General features: G+C 44.6%; 1 protein-coding gene across 1 annotated transcript in view; it reads right to left on the reverse strand.

Moving 5' to 3' along the window:
* Positions 1 to 5409: 5409 nt before the first annotated feature.
* The window catches only part of MTMR3 (myotubularin related protein 3), a gene marked incomplete at both ends in the record, with an annotated part of 119335 nt that continues 98978 nt past the window's right edge, over positions 5410 to 25766 (reverse strand). The window contains 12 exons of the mRNA XM_084253215.1: positions 5410 to 5581; positions 7375 to 7401; positions 8177 to 8265; positions 8727 to 8837; positions 9939 to 11343; positions 12090 to 12235; positions 13991 to 14161; positions 16459 to 16644; positions 17432 to 17627; positions 20518 to 20629; positions 22174 to 22305; positions 22911 to 23116. Of these exons, the coding sequence (XP_084109341.1) occupies positions 5410 to 5581; positions 7375 to 7401; positions 8177 to 8265; positions 8727 to 8837; positions 9939 to 11343; positions 12090 to 12235; positions 13991 to 14161; positions 16459 to 16644; positions 17432 to 17627; positions 20518 to 20629; positions 22174 to 22305; positions 22911 to 23116 (2953 nt within the window). The remainder of the gene's footprint in view (positions 5582 to 7374; positions 7402 to 8176; positions 8266 to 8726; positions 8838 to 9938; positions 11344 to 12089; positions 12236 to 13990; positions 14162 to 16458; positions 16645 to 17431; positions 17628 to 20517; positions 20630 to 22173; positions 22306 to 22910; positions 23117 to 25766) is intronic.

The following is a 25766-nucleotide window of genomic DNA, read 5'->3' on the forward strand; positions in this document are numbered from 1 at the left end:
CATCCAACTTAAGAGGTCCTGAAACCAATCTCCAGCAGCTAGCAGAGGAGTGGCTGTAAAGTTTCAGGGAAGTCAAGTTACATGCAGATTTGGACAATGTGAAGGGGAGCATTAATGTCCCTAACTGGGCCCCCTACTCCAAATGTAGAGGGTCAATTGTTTTATGTATTTAGAAAGGTTAAAGATAAACATTGGATGATGTTATTAAAACCTTATGATTTTGATTAGGAGGGAAAAGAGAGGTCATAATCTAAACTTTTTTTGTAGCAATTACTGAATCCTCTGAGATTGCTAGCTTGGCTAACTCAGAGAGAACCAGTTAAAATCGCTATCTAAAACTTTCTTGGAAGCCCAAGAACACTGAGAGGTGGGAGAGGTCAGGAGAGAATGATTCTTACATTCAAATTTTGCTGTTAACTCATTGGTAACCCTGGATGAGTCTTTATTGCCCCCTGAGCCTTAGTTTCCTCAATGAAAGTCTAGATGGATTTGATCAGTGTTTTCCAGACCTTTATTTTAAGCACCCAAAACCTTTTATCAAATCAGGTCTTATTTGGACATTTAATACTAAATGGGCTTGGGGGCTCTCTCCCCACACTGCCCCTCAGTACAGTATGAAAACCATGAAACTAGATCTTCCACTTTTAAATGTCAAGATTTCATGTCCCTTGTCTCTGAAGGGCAAATTGCTGACCCTTTACATACCTCTCCTGGCCAGGCTCCTTCCTTGTCTCCTGGACCAATTAAGAAGCAGTTGACTTATCCCTCATACCTCATACAGTAGTCACAGTATTGGCTAGAAAATCAGTGGTAACCGAATTCCAGGGGCTGAACAGCTATTTGTAGGTGAAAATGACACATTTATTTAGTTTAAATGGTCACTGAGGCTACAGCATAATCAATGCTGTTACCATCAGCAAGCACTACTCTCAGCAGCAACACAGTTTAATTCTTAAAAAGCATCTGAGCCTCATGTGTTGTTAGCATTAAGGAAAAAAAACATTCTAATCCAATCAGGAAACAGCTAAAGGTCAATTTTAAATGTCAATGTAAAACAAATCTTACTGAAAATACAAAATGCAACTTGCTATGTGCAATGTAAGAAAACTAACAATTTGGATGCGATTAAAAAAAATTGGTAAATAGCAGCATTAAAACCCTTGGTAATTCCCATTTTAGAGGATGGCCTCACCCCTCTCACACTTCCAAACAATTGCTTCATCTAGAAGAAACTTGCTTAAACGGGGAGGCAGCTGGTATGTGCACAGAATGTGCAGCAGATAACTGCACACAGGGGAGAGGAACAAAGCATCAATGCAGTTGTGTGCAGGGGACAGTGGGACTCAGGTTTGAGTCAGAGTCTTAAAAGGGTTGCCTCCTGCTGCTGCTAGCAACTTTTAGTAGATTCGAGACCTGCCCTTGAGAAATCTTGTCAATAATCTCAACTTAGAACAAATGTTCTTAGAAAATGTCACTAGAAATTAAAGAGCTGGAACTCCTGCCATTTTATCCAAAACTCCAAATGGAGACTTTGCTTTTCAATAGCCCAGGGCCCATTTTTAACTGGGCTGTTAGCCTTTGTCTCAGTTAATGTAATCAGTGGGGGTGTAGCTGCAGCCCTGGGGACTAGTCACTTGAACAGGCACCAGCCAAACGAAATTCTACAATAGCATCTTCAAATCAGCTCATTCTTAAAAGATCAATAGAGGTCAGGGCTAGAGTTAACAATTTCAATAAGTATGGGATCTCCTAGCTTCCTGGGCAACAGTCAATGATATATACGCTGTCTCAAGGACAACAGCATCTAATCTTATTCTAGAGTATACCCTCAATTTCCAATTTGGCAATAGCTGGAAATTGTTTAACAGGTCCTCTGGCACCATTTTTTGTTCATTCTCTTCTTAATCTGCCACAGTAATTTCTAGATTCTGTGTCTTTGCAAACACAGAAGTCAGCAGTGAGCATGTTTGCAAATTAATAAAGAAAATTTTTTCTGTACATCCTCACAAGTGAGATTAAGGCAATCCTACCAAATTTGGAGGCCAGGGTAAAGGAGAGCAAAGTACAGAAAATAGAGCAATATTGTGAGAACACCAGAATAGGTTAAGTTCAGAGGTAAGGACATCCTGACAGCTCAAGGTCACTGTTAGTGAGACCTCAATGAGACCTCAAGGTCTCATAATATCAGCCAGAATTCCCCCACATGATCACCTAAAGCAAGCTAGCCCTGCCCATACAGAACTGCTTTTCTCCATTCCTTGCCTTTGAGCCACACTGTGCAGGTCTCACTTGATTCTTCATCTTCCCATTGCCACCAGCTCCCCATCTATGGGTCCCAACAACCTTGCTAAGTTCTGCTACTGTTTTAACTGAGGGCTAGATCATTAGCTCTTAGGAACAACAGAAGCTATGTACAGACACATTGGCTCTTACACATACTCAGGTTTTTACAAGTTGGTCTGAACAGACTGGCTCCCTGACGGATATAAGGCAGCTCAGATAGCACCTTCTCCCAGAGGACAGGCTGATTCTCAATCACCTGCTGGACAGCACACATGGCTTTCAAACTGGTATCAGCTGAGCTTTTTTTTTTTTACATGCTTGTGTACTTTAGATAGAGAGTACATCCAGAAAACGATCCTGGAGAGCCTACCCCAAAGGGTCAAGGCCCTCAAAGAGGCTCTTGAGCAAGTCACAGAGCCCTCAAAGAGCAAGTTACTCGAGTTGGGATGGATACCCAATAATGACATGGAGAAAAGAAAATCTACACCCTGCAAAGAACTAGTCAAGAAGTGACTGTATTATATAGGCTTGGTTGGTTACAGATCTAAGGAGTGTATGGAGGTAGGGGAGAAGACCTCTAGTTAGGGACATAATCCAGTGTTTCTGCTTTCAAGGTCTCTCTCTGCCCACCCATATTTTCTCGTCCAAGAATGACGGGCAGCCCTCCCAACCCCAACATCTCCTTCCACTTTCCACTGCAGATGACGTTCCTTGGGTGGGGTAGAACTGAGCAGCCAGAGCACTGCCCTATAATCAGAGCAGGGCAAAAAGGAGCCTGGAAGCCAGAGGTAGTTTTAATTACTACTGATGCTCAATTCTCCAGATAAGAACTGCTGATTATTAGATGCCTGACTACTTTGCCTTTTTTAGCTTGGAAGATGTTAGAGGCAAAACCATCCTAAAGAATGTGTTTCGGTGTTCAGGCATGTGGAGCAGCTCCTTGCCAAGGTCCAGAGTTTGAAATCGTAGTTTTCCTTTGCCAAAGGTCGGTTTCCCAGCAGCACCTCAAACTGCTTCTGTAGTAGAGGGAAAAGGGATGAAGAGCAGATAAACCAGAGGGAAAAAAATTAGAACATGTTAGCAAAAGCTACCATGCGGAACACTAAACTTTATTCACTTTATTTATATATTTAACAATTCTAAAGTATTTACTTCTTGCTTTGACAAAAAATGAAAAATATAGGAGCACTGACTGACTCCTCTTTAGGAGAAAAGGGTTATATGTACATCTATGGAGAGTTATGGTTCCTCCTTTACATACAAAGAAAAATATTAATAAAAAAGTGCTTCATTGATCAAAAAAAGGCTAAAAGCTGCAAGCATTTATTCACACTGTACATCAGACCCAAGAAACCCGTATCATAACCTCTTGGCACCTGTCACTAGGAACTGCACAATATTCGATTAGACTGACTTCTCCTGACCTGCATGGTCAGACCACACGGAGTGTGGAGAACTACACCCTGTTTTATTAAATTCAAACTCTGAGCAACCTGCTGCCACTGGGAAGACGCACTCAGATGCTCTGGTTCTGCCTAGACCACTCCAGGGAAGGCTTCTAGGCCACGTCTTAACCACACCCAGGCACACACAGGAGCCACCTTCCTGAGACATAACTTGTCCTTGGCCAGGGAGTTGCTTCCAAGGGTCAGAGAGAGCCCTGGCCTCACCCCAGCTTTCACTACCATCTGCTCTGTTACCAGTTAGCAGCTTTTAGCAGAGCCAAGCATGGCCCTTTCCCTCTAAGAGGGAGGGCAGGCACAAAACATGGATGCCAAGATTACAAAGCACAAACCCAAACTTCTTTCCACTCTTCCCCATATCCACCTCCACCACAAATATTCTTGATTTAAGGCTCTTTTTGGACCACACCAAAGCTTACTGAGGAAAGGTGCCCTGAATCTCCTAAAAGCCATGTCACTTCTCTAAGGAACCCTGCAGAGTCACCAAGTGGCCTGACCAGCAGCCAGACATGCCTACTGAGGCAACATAGGTGTAGGGCAGTGGGACTGTTGAGCCTTTCCTGCTGCCCCAAAAAAGGGAAGGAGGTTGATTGTATGGGACATTCTCCCTGTTCCAGAGACCTGTACTCTAAAGGCTGGTTTTACTCCGCCCCCTTAAGGGGGAGATCCATGATTTGTTTGGTTGGGGATGGGGAGTTTTTGGAACCCTGAGTCTGGATTTCCCTGTGCTAGCCAAGAAAGATTGTTTGGGAGACCAGGCCCTGGAATGCCTTCCAGATATGCCTGGGCTCAGGATAGGGCTTGACCTTGGCCTTAGCCACAGCAGGACACACTGCCCTCTAACAAGCCTGAACACTTATGCCTGAGGATGGGAAGTGCTACAGTCTGGCCAAGGGAGGCAGACCCTAGACAGTGAAGGGAGCCCTAGATAATCTATGTCAAGTTAAAAACAGAGTCCCAGAATCTCATGGGAGAGGGTATGCTTGCCATTCCCAGCTCCTCTTGCTTGCCTCAGAGATTACACCTTCCTTTCCCAAAGTGGGATCTTTAATATGTGCCCTTCCCTCCAGATGCCATTCCCCGTTACCTATCTGTGAAAAGGGACTGGTCCAGACCCTCTCGAGGGAGAGGCACCAGAGGCAGTACTCTTAGGGAAGATGCTTCAAGTCTCCCTAGCCGCAAAGGTTTTCCAAGCAGTTCCCATGTGGTGGCGACATGAGGAAGGGTCACGAATATTAGCACTGGCTTCCCCACCGCCCCCAGCTCACTATTTCAGGTCTCCACTCCTGACTCTGACCAGCCTCCTCCCATCCTGAGGAACTAAGCCAACCCTCAGCATTGTCTGACAGCAGGTGACTCAGCAGTTACGGGGGTCTGGCAACCTCTGGTGTTCCATCAAAAGAGAGGGGAAAAAAAAAAAAAACAACTAGGGGACATTTCTCTTTTTTGAAGGCAGAGGGAATATGGAAAAAAGGGAGAGAGGAAAAAAACAGGAAAGAAAAATCAATCTATAATCCAGTGGTACATCCCAAATTTCTGTCACTCCGCACAGGTGGTTCCATGCCCCCATTCCAAAGTGCACGGGCCTCTTGGTCTGCCCAGGCTGTGTGGGCCTGTCAGAGGAACAGCAGCTTTGCCTCTGCCCGCCCCAGGTCACTGAGCTTCAGTTTGAAGTGGCAGCAATGGGCTTGTCCAGTTCAAGGTCAATGCTGGAGCTCGTGGGATGTAGACTGCTATAGCAAGACTTGCAGACTCGACTGGGTTCAAAGAGCTGCTGGCTGGGAACTGGAACCTTCTGGTTACAACAACTGGAGCAGAATACATTCCCACAATTCCTTAAGATGAGAAAAAGAATAAAATAATATCAGTTTTGGTAGAAGGCATGGAGTGGGGAAACCAGAACTTTGTTGTGTGAAATTCAGATGTGCTGGAGACTCCTCTAAGATTAAATACTTTTATTTATCTAGCCCAGGAACAAGCAGGACAGGAAAGGGATTCCCTACCAAACACAGTTGCATACCACTTTCTACTACAGGACCACGGACACTTGGCTGCCTCACTATTATCATGACTCAAGGTTATCAGGTGTCAGGAGGATGCTGCTCAAGAGAGACCCATGAGAACAAATGGACCGAGGGCAGAAGCAGCTGCTAGCTCAATGGGCAAGTCCTGACTCAGGAAAACCCAGGGGCCATATACACCTGGGCAAAGGCTTCTGTGTAGCTCATGAATACAGAGAGGCCAAAGTCCAGCGAACTGCCACCAAACCCCTCAGATGAGAGAAACAACTACTTGGTCCAGCAGGGGAGGGAGGAGCCTTGCCTAACAGGCCAGCTTACAGGCTCGGAGGCAGCAACATCAATACACTGCTTCCATCCAGGACTGCTCTGCTGCCAGCATGCAAAGCCAAGAGACAAGCAACCAGTGACACATGCTCAAGGTGAAAAGACAAGAGCACAGATGAACACACGTGCACACATACCCCCTTATTAGACAGGTGTCAGTCATTTATGGTTTGTCCCCCTACCCCCATGAATCTCTAGGGACTATCAAGTCTACCTGAAGGCCTGAATTTACCCAGGACCCAGGCCTCTCTTCTCCATTTGAAAGCCCAGCTCTGATGTGTGCCTGTGCAGCACAGGTTCACATACCCAAACAGGTGTCCTTTACAGTAACTGGAAAAGGAATGCAGAGAATGCATTTCTGTCCACCTTACAATCCTATTTTTGCTGGCTTCCAAAATACAAATAAATCCCAAATGAGCCCAAGAACGGGAGACTCCAGGGAGCCTGACACAGCCCACCAACTACTTGGGGAAAGCAGATAAAGGAAAAATCCTTCTTAACCAGCAACACTCACTTTTCATATATCCTCCTCAGAATGTAAACCCACTGCTAGATTAAGGACCAGCATGAGGAGAGAATACTGAATTGCCCTTTGAGGACAAAAGAATACCACAAAAGGAAAAGGCTAGACATGAGGCAATGGAAGGACAGAGAGCTAACACATGCACGCACGCACACATGCACGCACGCACACAAACACAAACCTTCATTTCTAGAATGTAGTACTTCGCAAAAAACAAAATAACAAAAACTCAGCAAGAACCTGTGATTACACTGAAAAATGACCAAAATCTGTTTCAGAATATCTACATTTCACATCAGATGTGGAGTCCTAACATGAATTTGATTAGTTAAGCTTTTCTGACTTTCTTCAAGGGATTCTAAAAAGACCCAAAGTGAAATCTTCCTTCAGAATTTTCCATGCTAAAAGAGTTCTCTGGAAAGATCACCCTTTTTTGGGCCTGATTTCTTAAAAACAGCTCTAGAAACCCAACTCCACTAAACCAGGCCCTTCAGAATCACAGTCACTTGTCATAATCAAGATAGCTCAGCCAACTGCACTGCCAGGAGGGGACTATAAGACTAGAGTTTGATTCAGCCCCAATGGTCTCAGGCAGCTGCTTTGGTCCCCACCCCCACCACCCCAAGCCCAACTGCCTGCCTGTAACTCCCAACCCCAGACTTCATTCCAATGAGTGCAGAGAGGGGGAGGTAGCAGCGTTAGTGTGGAGAAGTTATTGTAGATGTGCAGACATCACAGACAGGTTGTTGCAAATGCTCACCACGTTTGATCAACACGGTCAGTGTCCCTGCAAGGAGGGGAGAAAAAGCTCAGAGGAGAAGCCAACCAAAGACATTTGGGCTTGGGGTGGAGTGTGGGGAGATATACAGTCTTAGAAACATCATTCTTAGACAAAGAGGTGGCCCCATTTTCAATCCAGGGTCACTCTGTGGGCAAGTTATGTCACAATTAAGATAAATGTTCTACCTCAAGAACACTGATCATCCTCCAGTCATCACTTCAGCTGGGGAAAAGCATCCCTAGCAACTCACAACCCCAACAGAGATAGCAGAAAAGTGAGGGGCTTTAAGGATTGAAGACCATGCCCTCAGCTGTCCCTATTACTCCCCCAGTTACATCTGCTCATCACTGGTGCCAGGGAAACAAGTCTGAGGTAAGGAACAGAATAAGGTGTAGAAAAATGATGTTCCCTGCCCATTGGAGGAAAACTATTTTTGCTCATAGCACTCATGTTGAATGGGAGGAAATTTTATTCTTGGAATAAGAAATGGTGGTTTGGGTGGTGGCTGTTGCTCCACCAATCCGGGAAGCAAAACAAAGAGGGGTTATCAATAGCACACTTCAAATTTTAGTCATGATGACTCTGAATTGGAAAACACCAAATGCAGTTCTGCAAGCATCAATTTCAGAGGCACAAAAGATGAGTCAGGGTCCCACAGACCCTGGGGTCCGCCTCAAACAACACAGCCAGCCAAGTGCCTTTATCTCTTCAGTCTGCTGACTCCAGGCCAAATCTCAAGACTCCACACCTTGGCCCATCCCACCACACCCCACAATGGCACCTGCAGTGGTGCTTCCTGCTGGCGAGCCAGAAGGCGCTGTCACAAGCGTAGCAGTGGGCAGCCAGGTGGTCAGGAAGCCAACGGGTCATCTGTAAAACAGATGGGGCCAGGTTAGTGACATGAAATGGGTCCTCCAGCTGGAGCCAGCAGATCCATGCTGGGGTAAGTCACCAGGACCACTCTGGCTCCAGTGGCACCAGACCAGCAAGTCTGAGGTCAGCAGTACAAGAAAGGCGCCAGTCCAAATCGTTTCCCTCGAAGGGATTCCAAACTCCCCTGAGATAACAGTGGCAGGCAGCAGCACCCTGGGTTGTTATAAGAGCTGGCATGGTTCCAGTTCATACAGACGAGGAAAGAGGGCCAGCTTGCTGAGTCTCCCTGGCTCAGAAACTCCAGGCTTGATGGGGATTCACAGCAGTGAGACAGAAGCTCAAGGCTAAGTGAGTTACGAGGTCAATCCTTAGCCAGGGGCATGGGGTAAGGAGAGGGGTAGAGAAGAACTGCAAAACTGTAGCATGGATGGCACTCAGAACAGGGGCTGAGCCTGTACCTCCGTGTCCTGTTTATCCACCTGCTCCCAGCTGGCTTCAGAGAAAATCTCTGTGCTGCAGTGAGACAAACAGTTCTGATCCAGATTGCTTTCCGAGTCGGGGATTGAAGTCTGTTGGCAAACAAACACAGCTGAACAGAATGAACCTGGGTCTCCTCCCAGAAGAAAGGGCTTGGTAATGAAGGGAGCACTGAGGACTTTGGGTGGGCCTGGGTATTAGGGCTGCCGAATCTGCAGGTACATCAGCCTTCATGATATGGGTCGAGCAGGTGCAGGGAGATACACAGGTCAAAATTTGTAATGGTGTGACTTTGGAGTGGAAAGATGGGCCTTGGGTTCCAGGAAGTAAGTGGGGTAGAAGTGACCAGGGTGGGATTAGGAACTCTGAGTGTCAGCTGCTCCAGTGGGCCTGTCAATCCAACCCTGCCACTTAGTTAAAACTGAGTGCTTTGGGGCATAGCCTCCTTCTCTCTGAAGGACTCTTTGGGAAAATGAGAAACCATTATTACTAGGAAGGAAAACACAAGAAGTCAGTTTGAATTGAAAGTCATTGGATGAGCCCGCCTTTAGTGTACACTGACTGCTTCAGAGTCAGGCTCACACTTCTACTTGAACACCAGTCAGACACATCCAGTGAGGCTATCACCTCCTGGAGAACCTCCCCTCAGGTACCTCTACTTCTAGTTAGCAGGTCCCACGGTGCTAACTTGACAGTACTTAAGACCAACCCTTATCCCTTTCTGCATTACAAATATCTATTTAAAAAAACCCTAAATGTTCACAGCTACAGCCCATGTTTGGAGAGGCTAATAGTTTACTAGCTACTGGGGTTAGACAGGCACTACAATTTGACAGGAATATTTGACAGTGCCCTACAAATGTTAATTCTGCCCAGGAGTTCAAACCCTTCTTAAGACATATGATGCTTTCTGAAGAGATGTGACCAACCACATAGCCAAGTGCCAACTCTCTTCCATATTCTAGCTGCCTAAACACATGTAGGACACAGGTAGAAAGTAAGCAAGGCAGAAAAGAAAAGGGGCAGACTGCCATTCACATGGGTGAGACTGACTTCTATCCAGCCTCTCAACAGGGTTACAACGGGCCTCTCCAATCTGTACCCATTACCATGCTCTGGGTTCAAAGGCACCAAGCCTCGGTGTGCAGCTGAGTATGTAGTATGCATGTAGGGAGGTACCATGGTGAACTCACCACTTCATCACCAAAGTCCCCATTGAAGTGTAAGGAGCTGGTCAGATACTGGCTCTCCAGGCGACTCCTCAGCTCCTGGACTTGTTTCTTCAAGGTCTCTACTTCCTGCTGGTGGCCTGACTCAATCTGACGCAGGCGCTGTTGGATAGTGTCCGTGTACACAGGCATGCCATCATCATCCAGGTGGCTGCGGGAGGGCTGGTCAGGGCTGCCTGTGGCAGATGGCCTCCCAGAGTGGCTGTGCAGCCATTTGTGGTGCAAGTTCCTCGAGTATAAGTGAGCAGAACTGCAGCTCATGGCAGACAGCTGGCGGCTCAGTGAGTCCTTGCTCTTACCAGCCTCCCCATTGGTGCAGTGCCCATTGGGAGTGGGGTACTTTTGCAGGGTGCTAAGCCCTGGGGACTGCTCGGAGGCCTTATTTTCCATCTCTGGGGCACCATTGCACACAGGCCCCTCTTTACATTCGGCTGAAGGCAAGGCACAAGGAGAATGCATTGGGCCATGGGTGCTGCCAGGGGAAGTCCTATGCACCACAGATCCTACCTGGGGCCTCTCAACCAGGCTTCTCTCTGAAGGCCTAGGCTCCATGGCTTGAGGAAGTATGTCCTTGCCACCTAAGCTGCCTCTGTTTACCAGGCAAGGTCTGTTATGGCCCTGGGACCCATTTTCCTTATCTTCCAATAACATGTCTATGGAGCTGTCCATGTTTGGTCCTCTGGCCTCAAATGGGAGTTGGGAGGGTAGCAGAGAATTTAACTGTGAGGTACCATAGCCAACTTTTGCATCAACTACAATTGGAAGAACTGCTTCCTCCCTGTCCTCTGGGATGGCTCCTATTCGAGGTTGTTCCTCAGGGACCTCCTTTCCTCTGTGGGACTCCTGGAAAGAATTGGGGAGAACACCATGTCCACCCTGCTGCTGCTGAGGAATATCCTGTGAAAACAGAGACAAGCTAGTGTCTGGATAGCTCCTCAGAGCCGCATCAACCAGTTCTGGTTCTTGATGAAGGATAATGCCTGAGCCCTCAGGGGTCTTCCCCTTGTTCTCCTTTTCAAAAAGAGTCTCCTCTTTGACCTCTTGCACTTCACAGATGCTCCCCCTATGGGCAAGCTCTTCTACCCCACTCTCCTCTTTGGTGGCCTCTTGCAAAATGTTCTCCATCTGTCCCTCAGCCACTCCAGCTGCAACAGACAGCTCTGCACCACTCAGCACTTTGGTCGGCTTCCCAAGGCTGTCGGGATCAAGAGGCTCTTCTCCAGGACAAGCCAGGCTGCTCAATTCTAGTGAGCGCCGGTGCTCTTGCCACTTCTCATTCAGGCTTGGGTCACTGCTGCGCCGGCTGGCTAGAGGCACGGTATTGTCACAGGCTGTAGTCAGATTGTCAAATGACCTAGTCTTTGGTAGCCTAAAAGAAAAGAGTTTAGGGGGAGAAATGAGAATCTGTAGCTGTTCAGAAGCAAGCAGGAGACAACAGGTTTTGATAGGCAGTTGTTTCATAATTGGATCCATTACAGCTACTCAAGAAGCTATGGCAACTCTGAACTGAAGCTCAGATTGCTTGAAATACAAAGCTCCAGGCAAGTTCTTTTTCTAATCTGCAAATTCTCTCTTGCACCAACTCTACCCCAAGCCCAATACATACAAATATGGTAAGAGCAAATGGCATTTTAAAAAGACATTCTTCATGATCTTGTTCTATTTTGCAACTAGTGGCAAAGGAAAATAACAACGCTGATTTCCTGATATTATATTTTAAATTATAATAATTTATTATTTACCATTCTGTGGAAAAGTCAACCTTTCTATCATCTGACAGCATCTGCCTTTCAAGCCCAAGAAGACAAATCATGGCAGGGAAGAAGGACCACAGAGCAGTTGGTCACAAAAATCCCAGAGGATTTGCTTCATCAGTGAGAAAACTACTCAGTACATGCTACAGGGCCATGTATTAACAGGTCCAACACTCTTCAGGAAATAAGGTTCTTATTTACGGTCTCATAGCTAGAAACCCTTATAACTTCCCTGAAAAAACTTCAAAGAAAGATATGGGGAGCTAGACGACATTGTGGTCTCTGACCATCCCTGGGTGCATCCCAACAAAGGAATACATCCACACAGGACTTGAGGCATTGGCATCAACCTTGGGCTCACCGGCTAAGGGGCGGGTCATCGGGGCTGGTGCCAGGGGCTGGGTATGGTGCACAGCTGTCATCCACAGGGGTGGATGGGGACGGGCAAGGCAAGTACACTGCACTCCACAGCATCAGGTTGCGCACGTGGCACACAGGATACAGTACCTGAGGAGAGTACACAGGGTACAGATGTAAATGAGTCTTTTAGAAATGAGGGTCGAGAATAAGCACCAAGCTAGTACACCCAAAAGATTTAGCACAATTTCCAAAGGTGTTACTATCAGTGGACACAAGTCTTTTTCTCCTAAGGCCAGCAATAGGACTAAAGATTTTTTTTGATAACATTTTCACCAGCAAGGCTCCTACAGTCATGAAAATCTAAACGATTTTTAAAAACTCCTTTCTCATGAATTATTTCTTTGGACACCTTTATTGAATAAATGACTTTCATCAGCGTAATTTGTTGTTTTTATTGCATAGGAAAGTGAGTCATTCACTAGATGGTGATTATTTTGTCATACGAAAAAGTGGCTTCCAGAAGCACTGTCAAGCCTGTTTTATAGGATCATTTAAATCAATCAGGTGAAAAGGAGGGACTTTCCTTCCTATATTACTTCCCCCATAGGCACAGTGAAGGAGACAGAAAAGTAGTTAGCTTCAGTCTTTCCTTTGACTAATTAAATGTAGTAAGCAGCACATTCACAGTGCAACAAAGCAATATAACCTCTGATTAGCCTCCTTTCGAAGATTTATTTTTATTTATGCATATAAGAACTGGGGTACAGGCCACAGGTGTGGGGGGTAAGAGGATTCACCAGAGAGAGTGGAGAGCAGAAAAGGCAGATCTACTGAAATACACTGCTGAGGGGAGCAAGACAGGAAAGGTCTACTGTGCCATGTGGGTTAGCTCTCTGGCCGGGGATCAACTCATGCTGCAGTGGTTGGCAATAGCTTGACAGCACTGAGACTTTAACCCCTGCACCATCAGGGAGGCCCAGACTAGCCTCTTTTTGACTGAAGAATTTAAGATGCATTCTAACAAAAGGAAAATTACCACTATTAACAGATTTTATTTATTTATTTTTTTTAAAGATTTATTTATTTATTTATTTATGCAAGCACTGGGTACGGTCAGAAGCGCCAGAGGGTGAGAGAATTCACCAGAGCCAGAGCTGGGAGCAGAGCAGGCAGAAGGACCGAAGTACACTGCTGAGGGGAGCAGCGGGCGGCAGGAGAGGTCTGCGCGCCATGTGGGACCCTCCTCCGGTGGCCGGGGAGCAGCCGGGGATGGAACCGGCGCTGCAGAGGCTGCGGGCAGCTTCGCAACCCAGCGCTCAACCGCTGCGCCACCGGGGAGGCCCTATTAACAGATTTTAAATGCTTCTTTTCCTCTGCTTAACAGAAGGTGTTCCTTTAAGGAACAAAGTTTTAAGAGGCCTGCCAGTTTTCCATGTGAGCAAAGAATCAGACACACATGCTCATGTCACAGTTTTCTGATCTCTGAGACAGAAGCTGCAGTGGATATAGTGGACTGTTGACAGTGGATGGGTGCTGGGGGGTCTAATGCAGCACCTTCTGACCTATCTACAGCCATTCAGGGAACAGTTTAAGTGTCTCTTCCACTCATTAGACAGAACATACTAGGAATAAATTAAGTTCTGAAGGAGATATCAGAAAAGATTCATGTTTAGAGCAGCAAAGTAGAGATATGTTAAGCAAGTCACTGAACAGAGTAGTCAAAAGCAGGTTAGCACATCACCACAAAAAATGGCCTTTCTCAGGACAGTGTGGTAAGAAAAAAATAGGACCAACTCACCTAGAGAATGCCTTCGAGAAAATGGTCACTACTCAAATAGGCTCCCATATGTTCCCACCCCCAGATTCCTTTTAGTAAGAGAGAAAAGGCTGAAGGATACATACGGCTTCTGATTGAGAGGAATACAGTAGGTTTTTGAAAGCCTTGTTGCCTGCCCGAAGTAGTGACCACACAGAACATGTCCGTTCCTGAGTATGCTTTTCCCCTCTTTCCTTGGCGTTGTTGCACAGGAATGTTCCAAAGAGGCAGGAATAGGTATGTTGCACCAGTTTCACCTATGGGAATCCAAAGAAGTGAAATGAAGCAACAGGATACATATTCTCTGGGGAAGGTCAGCTCAGTCACACTCCTCAACATCCCTGACAACACTTGAGTTCACACTTGGTTAAGGACAAGTGAACTAAATTACCTATATACTAGCCGCCTCTCTGGCAAACAGTCTCTGATCAACCAAGTTAATAGCCACCCTCACTAGAGCAAAAGAGCACACAATCTAGGTACAGGAGGAGGTTAGAGTGTGACCCAAATATCAGCTGAGAGCACACTTCTTTCCATTCAACAAACTGTTATTTCACATCTCACATGTCCCAGATATTTCTGTGGGTGTGGATTTTACAACAACAATTAGATAGCTCTCCTGACCTGATGGAATTTGTACTAGCTGCGAAAGAGGGGTGATCAGTGCTGTGGACAACAGTAAGACAGGGTAAGAGGGACTAGGTACATGGGAGGCAGTGTAGGCAGGTCTCACTGGCTAAGACCTGACTGAAGTGAGAAAGCAGGTCATGAAGTTATCTGGGGAATATGCTCCAGGCAGAAGCAACAGCAAGCACAATGGTCTTGGGTGAGCATGCTTGTGACTTCTGAGGAACAAAAGTCAATATGATTTAATGACATTACACAGGCAGGACAATGGTAGAAATTAAAGGCTAGACAGGTGACCTTTAGGCTATCCCTACAGGGCATTTTAAGGACTTTTGACTTCTATAAAGTGGAAAATCACTGGAGGTTTCTGAGCAGAGGAATGACGAGGTCTACTTGTTCTGAAGAATCCCTTTGTTGGACTAACCCTGTGGAATTGGAGTAGGAATGATGGCTTGGACCAGTGTGGCCAATAGTAGAGGTAACAATAAATAATCAAATTTTAGATATATTTTGAAAGAAGAGATGCAGAACCTGTTGACAGCCTGAATGTGGAGTATAAAAGAGGAGAATAGAGGATGAAAGTTGTTTTTCTTTTATATCTGACTCTAATTTATTTGTTATTAATTTTTTAATTGTGGAAACATTAGGATTCTCTCTATCAGCTATCACCACTATAGGGCACCCACCACCAAATCACCCAGCGTCTACTCTATAGTCCATTGTGCTTGCTTCCCTCTTGGTTCCTACACCTCCCCTGGGCCCTCCCCTCATTGGATGCTTCAGTGATATAAAGTTTTTGTCCTAAATAAATGGAAGTACTGAGTTGTCACTTGATGAAATGAAAGAATTCTGAAAGATCAGTTTTTGGGGTGAGGAGATGTGGAAATCACAATCTAAATTTCAAACACATTACATGAGAATCAACTAGGACATCTGAGTGGAGATGCAGAGTAGTCACAGTTAAGTATGTAAGTCTAGAGTTAAATGAAGAGGTCTGAGTTGAAGATACAAAAATATGGGAATTCTAAAGGGAAATTAAAGTCACTGGATTGCTGGACGAGTTCCCCAGAGAGGAAGTACAGATAGAGAAGCAGCCTGGAGGTTGGAGCATACCAATATTCAGAACTAGGGAGATAAGTGGGAATCAGCAAAGAGACAGAAAGGAACACCTGGTGAGGTGAGAATAGAACTAAGAGTGTGTGAATGCTGGGAGTCAACTAAAGAGTGTGTCTCAAGAACGAAATGGTTGAACTGTGCCAAATATTAATGATGGATGAAAGACAACAACTAAGAGTTGATCGCTGGATTAGCAATGTGAAGGTCACTAATCACCATAACCAGAATAGCTCTGGTAAACTGGTAAGATGAATACCTGATTGGGGTAGTTTAAAAGCAAAAGGAAAGGAATTTGAGATAGTAAATATAGAAGTCTTGAGGACCTTTGCGGTGATAGGTAATAGAGAAACAAGAATTACAGGAGGATACAAGATGGAGAATGGGTTTTGATGAGGTGGGAGGCACTACATTATGTCTGTATACTAATGGTAATGATATAGTAAAGAGGGGAACATGCCAATGTAAAAGGCAAGAGGCAAACTGCTGGAGCCATGCAGTTGAGGAGAGGAGGGTGACAGGAGTTGGAGCAAAAGGCAGAGAAGCAGAGAGCATGAGACAGATATAAGGGGTTTGTTAAATGGACTAAAGGAAGCAAAGGACATTCTATTTGCTTCTCACGGTTAGGGTTTCTATCGTCCCCTTTAAAAAGTGAGTCTAAAAACAACTCAAGGATTTTTGCAAATCTAGCACATGTGGAATTCACTATTTTTTAAATTAAAAATGGGAGAATGACATTGGTATTAAATTCTTAAAAGGCTGCCATTTCATGTGACAAGGCCCCCAAAACAAAGAATCACAAGCCCAGACTCACAAGGAATGCTTCACTGAATTCAAAAGAGCAAGGAAACTGCCTCTGAAGCTGATGAACGCAGTCAAGCCACTGCAGAAACACCGGGCAACGCTCGTTGAGATCATCCGAGTTCTCCCCATGACCACATCGGTCAGCAAATTTGTGGCCAAAATCCAGCCACTCCATCTCCACAAGGACTTGGAAACCCTGTAGAAGAAGCACCCAGGAGAGACCATCTGTGCTCATCTATCCAGAATGCAACAGACCCGAGTCTGGTGTCTCCAACTGTGATCCCTTTTAACAGCCTCCCACTAAGCCCATCAGGAGCTCCTGACCCAGCGCCACAGACAAAAGTTCCACATGTCTACATGCTTAGGATGATTTCCCAATTTCCTCAACTCTATCCCTTAAGCATCAAAAAGTTACTAATCAAGCATTTATCTAAGTCTTTCTTGAGTCTATTTACATTTTCAACCTCTCTACCATACAAAAGCCATTCCCCCCTAAATTTCTCTAAGTTTTATCTTTTGTTATATATAGTTACAAGTTTATGGTGTAAAAAGCTTTCCCCACTCACATTCACATATATTTTAGGATACCTTTATGGTATTTCTTAAATCTTTAACAAGTTATTTCAGAGTACGCCGCTTTCCCTACCAAAAACCCTGTGACACCATCTAGACAATCTATTATCGAAACAAAAATGCTGAGATCCTTATGTAGCCACATTTTACTGAGGCAACAAAAACTCTTCCAAGTAGATAGACTACAAAATATTTACATCTTCAATGTCTATTTTTCACAATCTGCCCCATTTTAGGATGTATAAAAACTGGTAGGCACTATGACAATTTAGTGCAAGGTAAGGAGCAGTGATTTTAAAACAAATTTTACTTCCTTTAGATCTAATCACCACAAGCAAAACAGAGCATAAACCCACTCTGAGGTTTCCTCCACTCATCCTGAAGTACCAAATCCTACTTTTTGGATGTACCTCTATGGTTCGGTAATAAGGGTCCAGTAAGAGCTTAGCCAATGCCACGATCTGGGGAGTGCGGTCCCAGCCATCTGAGCAGTGTGCTAACACTGGTCGCTGATCCCGATCCACAGCATGCACGACCAGGAGTGCTGACTTCAGAAGCACAGACAGGTGATGGAGCCATTTTGTGCTCTCAAGAGCAGAGAGCCAACTATTTAAAATAAAAAAAAACATAAGGAAATGCTCATTTTTACAATTTATGCATCATGCTAAATACTTGTCAAATTAAAAAGTAACTCCCAAAGACTTTTCCGTCCCCCCACCCAAAAAAAAACCCCTGCCAAAACAAACCAAAAATCCTTTTCTTTATAAAGCAGATACAAGGATAAAACCCAAGTCTTACTATGTAATAGAGAAGAATCTTAGAAAAAGCACATTAATAGCATCACCTTTTGTTTCAAAAATCTTATTGCTAATTTCCCAGAAAATTGATATTTAATGTTTTTCGGCCTTTGGTAGTAGGCACACCCATTTTAAGAAAAGTAATTTAAGCAAAGTTTTCTCTAGAATCTCCTTCTGAAGAAAATGCAGTTACTTCTGAGACGTGAAACAAAGGGTATTTCATATTGAATGATAGCATTCTGCCCAAGTTCTTGGGGGGAAAAAATTTTAAGAAAACTTAAAAATTCAAATATGCCATTACAAGATGTTTACACAAGATGCCACATACAAGAATGGTGCAGACAACATTAGTTGCTACCACTCCTTGACATCTAACATTGCTCAAGTCCTGAATATATACTAACAATGGATGGGCTCAAACTGATTATTTAGATTCATCCATATCATTACACTAATTGCCACACAGTATTACTGGGTTTAACAGAAAGTGGATTCAGCAGGGATTTAGAAGAACCTTTTTTCAAAAGGCCTTTACAAAGTATATTCCAAGACCACCCCATTGGGAGTAATCACACAAATCACACTTTAACTGTGTAGACTTTTTTTTTTCTTGTGCCCTATTATGAATTCCAACTCCCAACCCGCTCTCCCCCCCCCAAATCTCCAAAATACAATCAGATTTATAATTAAGACCACAGTCCAGTCCTTCAAATACTGAGTAAGAAAAGGAAATAAATACTTCTCATGGGGTTCTGAGAAGGCTTTTGGAAGACTAAGCTATCATGGCCTATTAAACCTTTGGGAATGAGTATGAATTTTGAGACTATTCCAAGGAGGGGCTTTCCAAGCAAACAAAAACAGAATATTGTGCATAAGCACTGGTTTCACATGGATTGGCTTGGTCTACCAACCAAGCTCTGGATCCTCAGAGGGCAAACACTATGTCTCAGGTACAGCAGTACCCGCAACACAGCACCTACAGTCAAGATTTCTGCTGTTTAAATTCAATCTCTAGATTTTCTATGTCCTAAGTAGGTAACTGAAAAACAATTTTTGCTAGGGCATCAATTGTTTATTCTCATTCCTCACAGTATTGAAAGAAACTAAAAGATAAAGCTTAGGAGAGAAAATATTAAATTATCTCCTGGCCCCTGGAAAAATGAGTAAGTGAATAAGAGAAGCAGTGTAAGCTCTCTTAAACATAACTGAACTATTCTTATACACCAGTTGATTTTGTCTGTGCCTGACAGAGAAACTGCACTCCAAAATCTGTCAACCAATCTGAAAGACTCCACATTCCCTTCTCCTAGTCCCAAACTGGATTAGAAATGTACCACACTGTACAGCCACAAACTAGTGTCAGGCGGCTTGCTTATAGCTGATCTCCAGCATTGCAATAGCTTCTTTGTATTCACAAGGTTATTTCAGCACTGCATTATGATTTTCTGCCAATTACAGACAAACCTTCTCGAATAAAATCCTGACATTCATTTGGAATAGTTGAAGGCTAATCATACCATTTTGACTCAAGTTAAAAACATATCTTTTTAAGAAAGAATTTTAATACATGGAAGATATTGGAGATCAGGTCCTATCTCTTTCATCTTACAGATAGGAAAACTGATACCCATAGTAATTAAGTCACTTGACCAAGTCACACAGTCAATTAGAGACAGATCTCTTGAGTCCTCAACCAGGATCTTTCCATACCCCACCTCTAGGGAAGAGTACGTGTTACCAGCTGAGTTCCAGAAATATGTAGCAGATGCAAGTGGCTAACTCCCCAAAGCAGACCAGCAAATTTATTTCTTGGTCAGGTTTTTCCCCAGGGACAAATGCTTCATCCTCTGGGCTGACTGTAATTGATAAATTTAATCATTTGCTATCAGGAGTTAGAACAAGTGGTTCAGGCAGTCTTTTGGTTTTGTAAATCAAATAAGGAAAGCTGCAAAACTTGGTATGATCATGAGATCTGCTTAACAGAACCCAAGGAAATAGTACCAGAAAAGAGAATTCTGAACTCTCTGGCATTATTTTTGGCTTATTTAAAGTAACATAGGGGCTTTAAAATATTTATGTGCCCATATTTGTTTTATAGAAAAGTCTACCTACTTTATCTTGTATTCCAACTTGTATTTTTGGGGGGATGTATCACTGCACCTTCCTCACTGAAAATGCCAGCCATTCATTTTAATAAGTAATAAAATTCATGGTAATGTTCTTAGTAAATGAGAGGGCACTTTAGAAATCAGAACCAAATATACGAGGAAACTGATAGCAAGTTTAAAGAAAGTTTAACCCTTTTTAGAACATGACAAATTTTGATTCTTCATGGTAAAACACCTCCATTCACTGCAGACAAGTCACTACAAAATATCAGAAACCAAAAAATTAAATTACTTTGGGCCAAAAACAATGCAAAAGAGAAGGAAAAGGTCTCAGGAAAAGCAAGGAGGCAATACTTCTGTTCTGAGGGCTGAGAAGTGCTTTGTGCTGAACGTTTTTAAACCTTTCAAAGAGATGGATTTTTCTCTCAGCTCCTCCTTGGCACTGCTGTGATCCTAATACAGAAAAGAGTAACATGGATACTCAAAGTAAAACTGAAGTTTACCAAGTAATAGAAGGAAAGACCTTACCTCCAAACTCACTTTTTATAAAGTAAGAGCAATGCAAAATTAAAGTCAAAACAAATGTCTTACTTTCCCGGATCCGGCATCTGTGTGCACAGCAATCGCAAAGACTGAAAACTCCTCCGAATTGAATGAATATTTGCCATCCCCATAAATACAACTTCACAGTTTGGGTAATACTCTGGAGAGAATAACGATAAAGAGAACACACGTACATTGAATTTAAAGCTCACATGGCCAAATTTAAAAGCAGAAAACTAGCTGTAAAACAAACCCATTGTAGCTGCTGACTAATCAAACTGCAGTGTTTCAATGCCTATTAGCCCAGTCTTTTATTATGAGAAGAAAACAGTACTTGAATTTTAGCTATTTTTCCAAAAAGAAAGGTTGGATTTGTAGAGGAGATAATCACAAAATAGAACTGTTATTTTTTTTTTAAAGGCATGATTTCCATCTTTATTTATTTATTTATTCACTTATACAAGAATCGGGGTACAGGCCAGATGTGTGGGAGGGTGAGAGGATTCACCAGAGACAGAGTGGGGAACAGAACAGGCAGATGGGGCCTCCCCGGTGGCTCAGTGGTTGAGCGCTGGGTTGCGAAGCTGCCTGCAGCCTCTGCAGCGCCGGTTCGATCCCCGGCTGCTCCCCAGCCACCGGAGAAGGGTCCCACATGGCGTGCGGACCTCTCCTGCCGCCCGCTGCTCCCCTCAGCAGTGTACTTCGGTCCTTCTGCCTGCTCTGCTCCCCGCTCTGGCTCTGGTGAATTCTCTCACCCTCCCGCGCTTCTGACTGTATCCAATGCTTGTATAAATAAAATAAAAATAAATAAATCTTAAAAAAAAAAAAAAAAAAGAACAGGCAGATGAACCAAAACACACTGCTGAGGAGAGCAGACAGGAGAGGTCTGCCGCGCCATGTAAGAATCTCCCTGGCCAGGAATCAAACCTGCGCTGCAGAGGCTGCAGACAGCTTCACAGCCCTGCACTCAACCGCCTGTGCCACCAGGGATGCCCTAGAACTGTTAAGATCTATATATTTCCATCTCATCCCAGGTTTACTTCTTGGGACTCTTAACTTACAGCTCTGGAATCTCCAAAAAGAACTTGGCAGAACATGCATTCAAATTCCACCCTGTTAAACTGCTTTTAATTTCCAACCTACACCACATCGAAAGAGCTTGGTGCCTTTGCTTGCTCTACCAGGACACAACTGGCACTGAAGGGATCTCTCCTTAAAGAAACAGCATTCAAACAACAGTAATGTTATAGATCAGAACAGAGCTGCTTTACTAGAGTTTTGTATTCATGGCTTCAATTTCCACCCCAAGTTTTTTAAATGGAAGCCTGTGAGGAGTTTTTCTGAGGCCAGTGATGAGCATAACCACTGTCAAAGACAACAAAAAGCTTTTATATGACTAAGAAACTGAGCCACTAAAGTAGCAGTTTTCAAACATCAACAGGCCCTATTCTGGAGAGAATTTACTTTCCTTATCACTTCAAGTTTGGACCAGGGAAGGAAATTTGTTTCATTGTACCTCCTCCTCCATTTCTTCTCTGAAAAGAATGTAACATTAACAATCCAAAGAAAAGCTCCAGCTCTCTCATGATAGGTTGAAGAGCATGGCTTGACATTCATTTTCAAGTTGAGAGCTAAGTCTCAGGAGTGGCTAGTCTAACAAGGATAAAGTGTGTGTTGGGGCAGGGAAAGCACTGTACACCTCACCTGGGCATTCACAGCCTCCTCCTTTGGCTCGGTTTGCCACAGCTGCTGCATAGGAGCGTGCATCCAAAATCAAAAGCTTCTGTGGTTGGATGGCTAAATTCTCTGCTCCTGAAGCATTTGACAGAGAAGAATCTAGAGACATCAGCAGCAGGGAGGAAAAAACTAAATGAATCTGTCTCTCCCAGAATTGTGCAAAATAAAAACATGGGCACACATTACAGGGGAAAAAACAACCTTCAAGTGAAATCTACCTCACCAAAACCTTGATACATGGGCCTCTGTTTTTGACTACTTATAAAAAGTTGGTGAAGATTTTCTCTCTAAAAACAACTGCCAGAGCACACATGGGGATCCACATCACCCAATCTCCTATACCTCTTTTCTATATCTACATTCCTTTAATGAAGTCTGATTACCCGAAGCCACCCTTCCTCCCCCGCCCCCCACCATGGTCTGAAGTTCCCCTATCATTCTCTCTCTCTCTCTCTCTCTCTCTCACACGCACACTCCATTTTTAATTACATTGGCAAGAAAGACAAGCACTTTTGTCCTCTTAAACCAAGTTTGAAACAAAGGGTCTTCTGGTTCTTTGTCAAAAAACTGATGACTCCTCAAACAATCCCATTCACTGAAATTTTGCTCCCTTCTAAGAAACAAATTGTCTTATAAGGAAATGGTCATTTCAAGAAAATGTTCTCAAATTAAAATTGTTGCCATGGGTTCAGGGAACACCTTACCAAACTCCACATCAGAAAGGTCTCCTGTATTGGGAAAGCCTCGAGAACTGTTTCTAGTTGACAGTTTGTTGCCACTTGATCTAGAGTCAGAGGCACAAGCTTTGGCTACTGACTGTACCAGGTGTTCATCATCAGCATTTCGCCAGCCCCACCAGCTGACCTCTGGCTGTCCACAGCGGGCAATAACAGCTCCATTACTCTGGTGCCTGTGCAGGGAACAAGACATAATACACAATACATTCAGATGTCCTGGGTTCATACAAAAAGTTAGGCAGTGTGTTTTAAATGCCTTAATGACTACAAGTAAGTGATGGGTTAGCCTCAAGTCCTCTCAAAAGAGAAATCTTGCATACCAATAAAAATAAAACCTATATGGATCTTTCTCAATTATACCAATTTAGAAACCTTAGTAGAGTTACCAAGAAATTAAGCTATAATGGCCTATTATAAATGAATACTCTTAGAGAAAACAAATTAACATTCATAAAGTAAATGCTTGAATCTTTACATTTATTTTTGGGAAATCAGGTAGTTCTGCTACTCAATAATGAAGCATAATCTCTCCTCTTTGAGGGGGCGGAGCAACATGGCGGCGAGGAGACGCTGCGAGTAAGATCTCCCATTAAAAAAAGTTAATAGGGAGGAAAAGCGGCAGGTCCCAGTGAGAACTGGGACACGGAAGATAAACGGGTGACTCCAGCAAACTGCCCGAAGAAGAAAGTTGCCATAAAAGAGGACCAGAAGGGAGGGAAGCGCAGAACCCTGTTCCCCTCCCCCGCCCACAAAGTCGGCACTCTCCGACCGGCAGAGAGGAGGGAAACAACAAACCAAAACGGCCAACAAGAAAAACGGACGCAGCAAGTGGGACTGTGAGTGGAAAGGAACTATTTCAGCCACCACACCCCGTGAACAGGAGCTGTGGAGAACCCTGCAGGATCCGCCGCGGAGGTGAGCTCCAGGCGCCATTAAAGAGAGCCCCGCCCCCCAGGAGGAGACCAGCACCAGCACACAGCCCCGGCCGCCCGGTAAGCTTGCGCAGAAAGCGGCGTGCTGATCCGGATCAGATCGCAGCTGCCCAGGTCCCCGCGCCTGCTACCTAGGCTTGCGGGGAGACCGCGGAGGCCCTCCCTGAGTGAGCAGGAACAAGGCGCCCAGGCAGGGAAGCGGGATTCAAAAGGCGCCATTCCTGTGCCACTGATCTGGGCTACAGCCCGCGTCCTGGAACTGAGGGCTTTGGAACTGAGACCCGGGGCATGAAATTAGGGGCGTGGGTTCCCCACGGCGGTGGGGCACAAGGCAGACACAGCACCCCAAAGCCGTTGAGGTGTACCCTACCATCCCCGCTCTGCTCCCTGTCCCACGGGGTGGAAAATCAGCTCCCCAAGGGCTCTAGGAGAGATCTCTGGCGCCACCTAGCGACTTGAAGCCAGCAGAGGCTCCTGAAGGAGCTAGTGGCCAGCTGGGGAGTTAGCCCACACTGGGCCCCTTCCGAACAAGTAGTCTGAGCCCACAGGGAGAGCGAGCACCCACAGCCAGGGCAGACCAGGCGCGCAGAAGAGTGTGTCTGAGACCAGACGCGCAGGGAGTGTGTCCCACATCACCATTTTAGAACAGGGACATTTCTTCAGTAAAGACTACCTGCAGAAGGCTTCCTCAGGAGCCAGAGGTGAGCGGGGGAAGTTCGCCCACGCCAGACCCCCTCTGGCCTGCAGTCCAAGCCCAGAGGGGGAGCAGGAACCCACCGCCGGGGCAGACCAGGCGCACAGGGGAGTGTGTCCCCACATCGGCATTTTAGAACAGGAACCTTTCTCCAGTAAAGACTGCTTGAAACTGACAGATGACTCCTGGAGGAACCAGAGGGGAGCAGAGAAGCCCACCCAAGATGCCGGCCAGTCCCAACAACACAGTGTCCCAACGCATACGGCAAATTAGAAAACAGACAGTAGGGAGGAGAAGAACCACACGCAACCTAGCAACTCTCCAGAGAAAAAGCACACCACAAAAAGAAAACCAGCCCCCAGATTGCAACGACAATAACTTGGAAGAATTTCTGAGCCTTCCAGAAAGAGAATTTAAAATTGCCGTGATTAAAAAACTGACAGAAGTCATAAAGGAAAACAATGATAAGGGAAAAATAATCAACGATCAGAAGAATGCAATTGAGTCCCTAGAGAGGGAAAACAATGGTCAGAAGAAAGAAATTGAGTCCCTAAAGAGGGAAGTAAAAGAAATGCAGGAGATCAAAGAATTAATGGAAGAACTAAAGAATTCTGGGAAAAGCAATGAAAGCAGAATAGATGAAATGGAAGAACGAATAAGTAATCTTGAAGACACAGAAATAAAAAGAACCAAAACAGAAAAGGAAAGAGAAGTACGAAGGAAAAAGAACGAGGAAAGACTTCGGGAACTATCTGACTCCATGAGGAAAGGAAATATAAGAGTTATAGGAATACCAGAAGGAGAGGAGAGAGATGTAGGAACAGAGAAAATATTCAAAGAGATAATTGAAGAGAACTTCCCAAATGTGAAGAAGGAGCTGAAAATTGATATACAAGAAGCAAGAAGAACACCAAACTTCCACGACGAAAGGAAAAATACAGCAAGACACATAATAGTAAAGCTCCCAAGAATCCAGGACAAGGAAAAAATAATGAAGCTGGCAAGAGGGAAGAAACAGATAACATTCAAAGGAAAACCAATCAGGCTGACATCAGACTTCTCCGAAGAAACACTACGGGCAAGGAAAGAGTGGAGGGACATAGTCAACAGACTCCAAGAAAACAGATGCCAACCAAGAATACTCTATCCCGCAAAGCTCTCCTTCCTCTTTGAAGAAAGAATATGGACCTTCCCAGA

This window comes from Talpa europaea, assembly GCF_964194135.1.
Source record: "Talpa europaea genome assembly, chromosome: 14".
In the NCBI taxonomy this organism is placed as follows: Eukaryota; Metazoa; Chordata; class Mammalia; order Eulipotyphla; family Talpidae; genus Talpa; species Talpa europaea.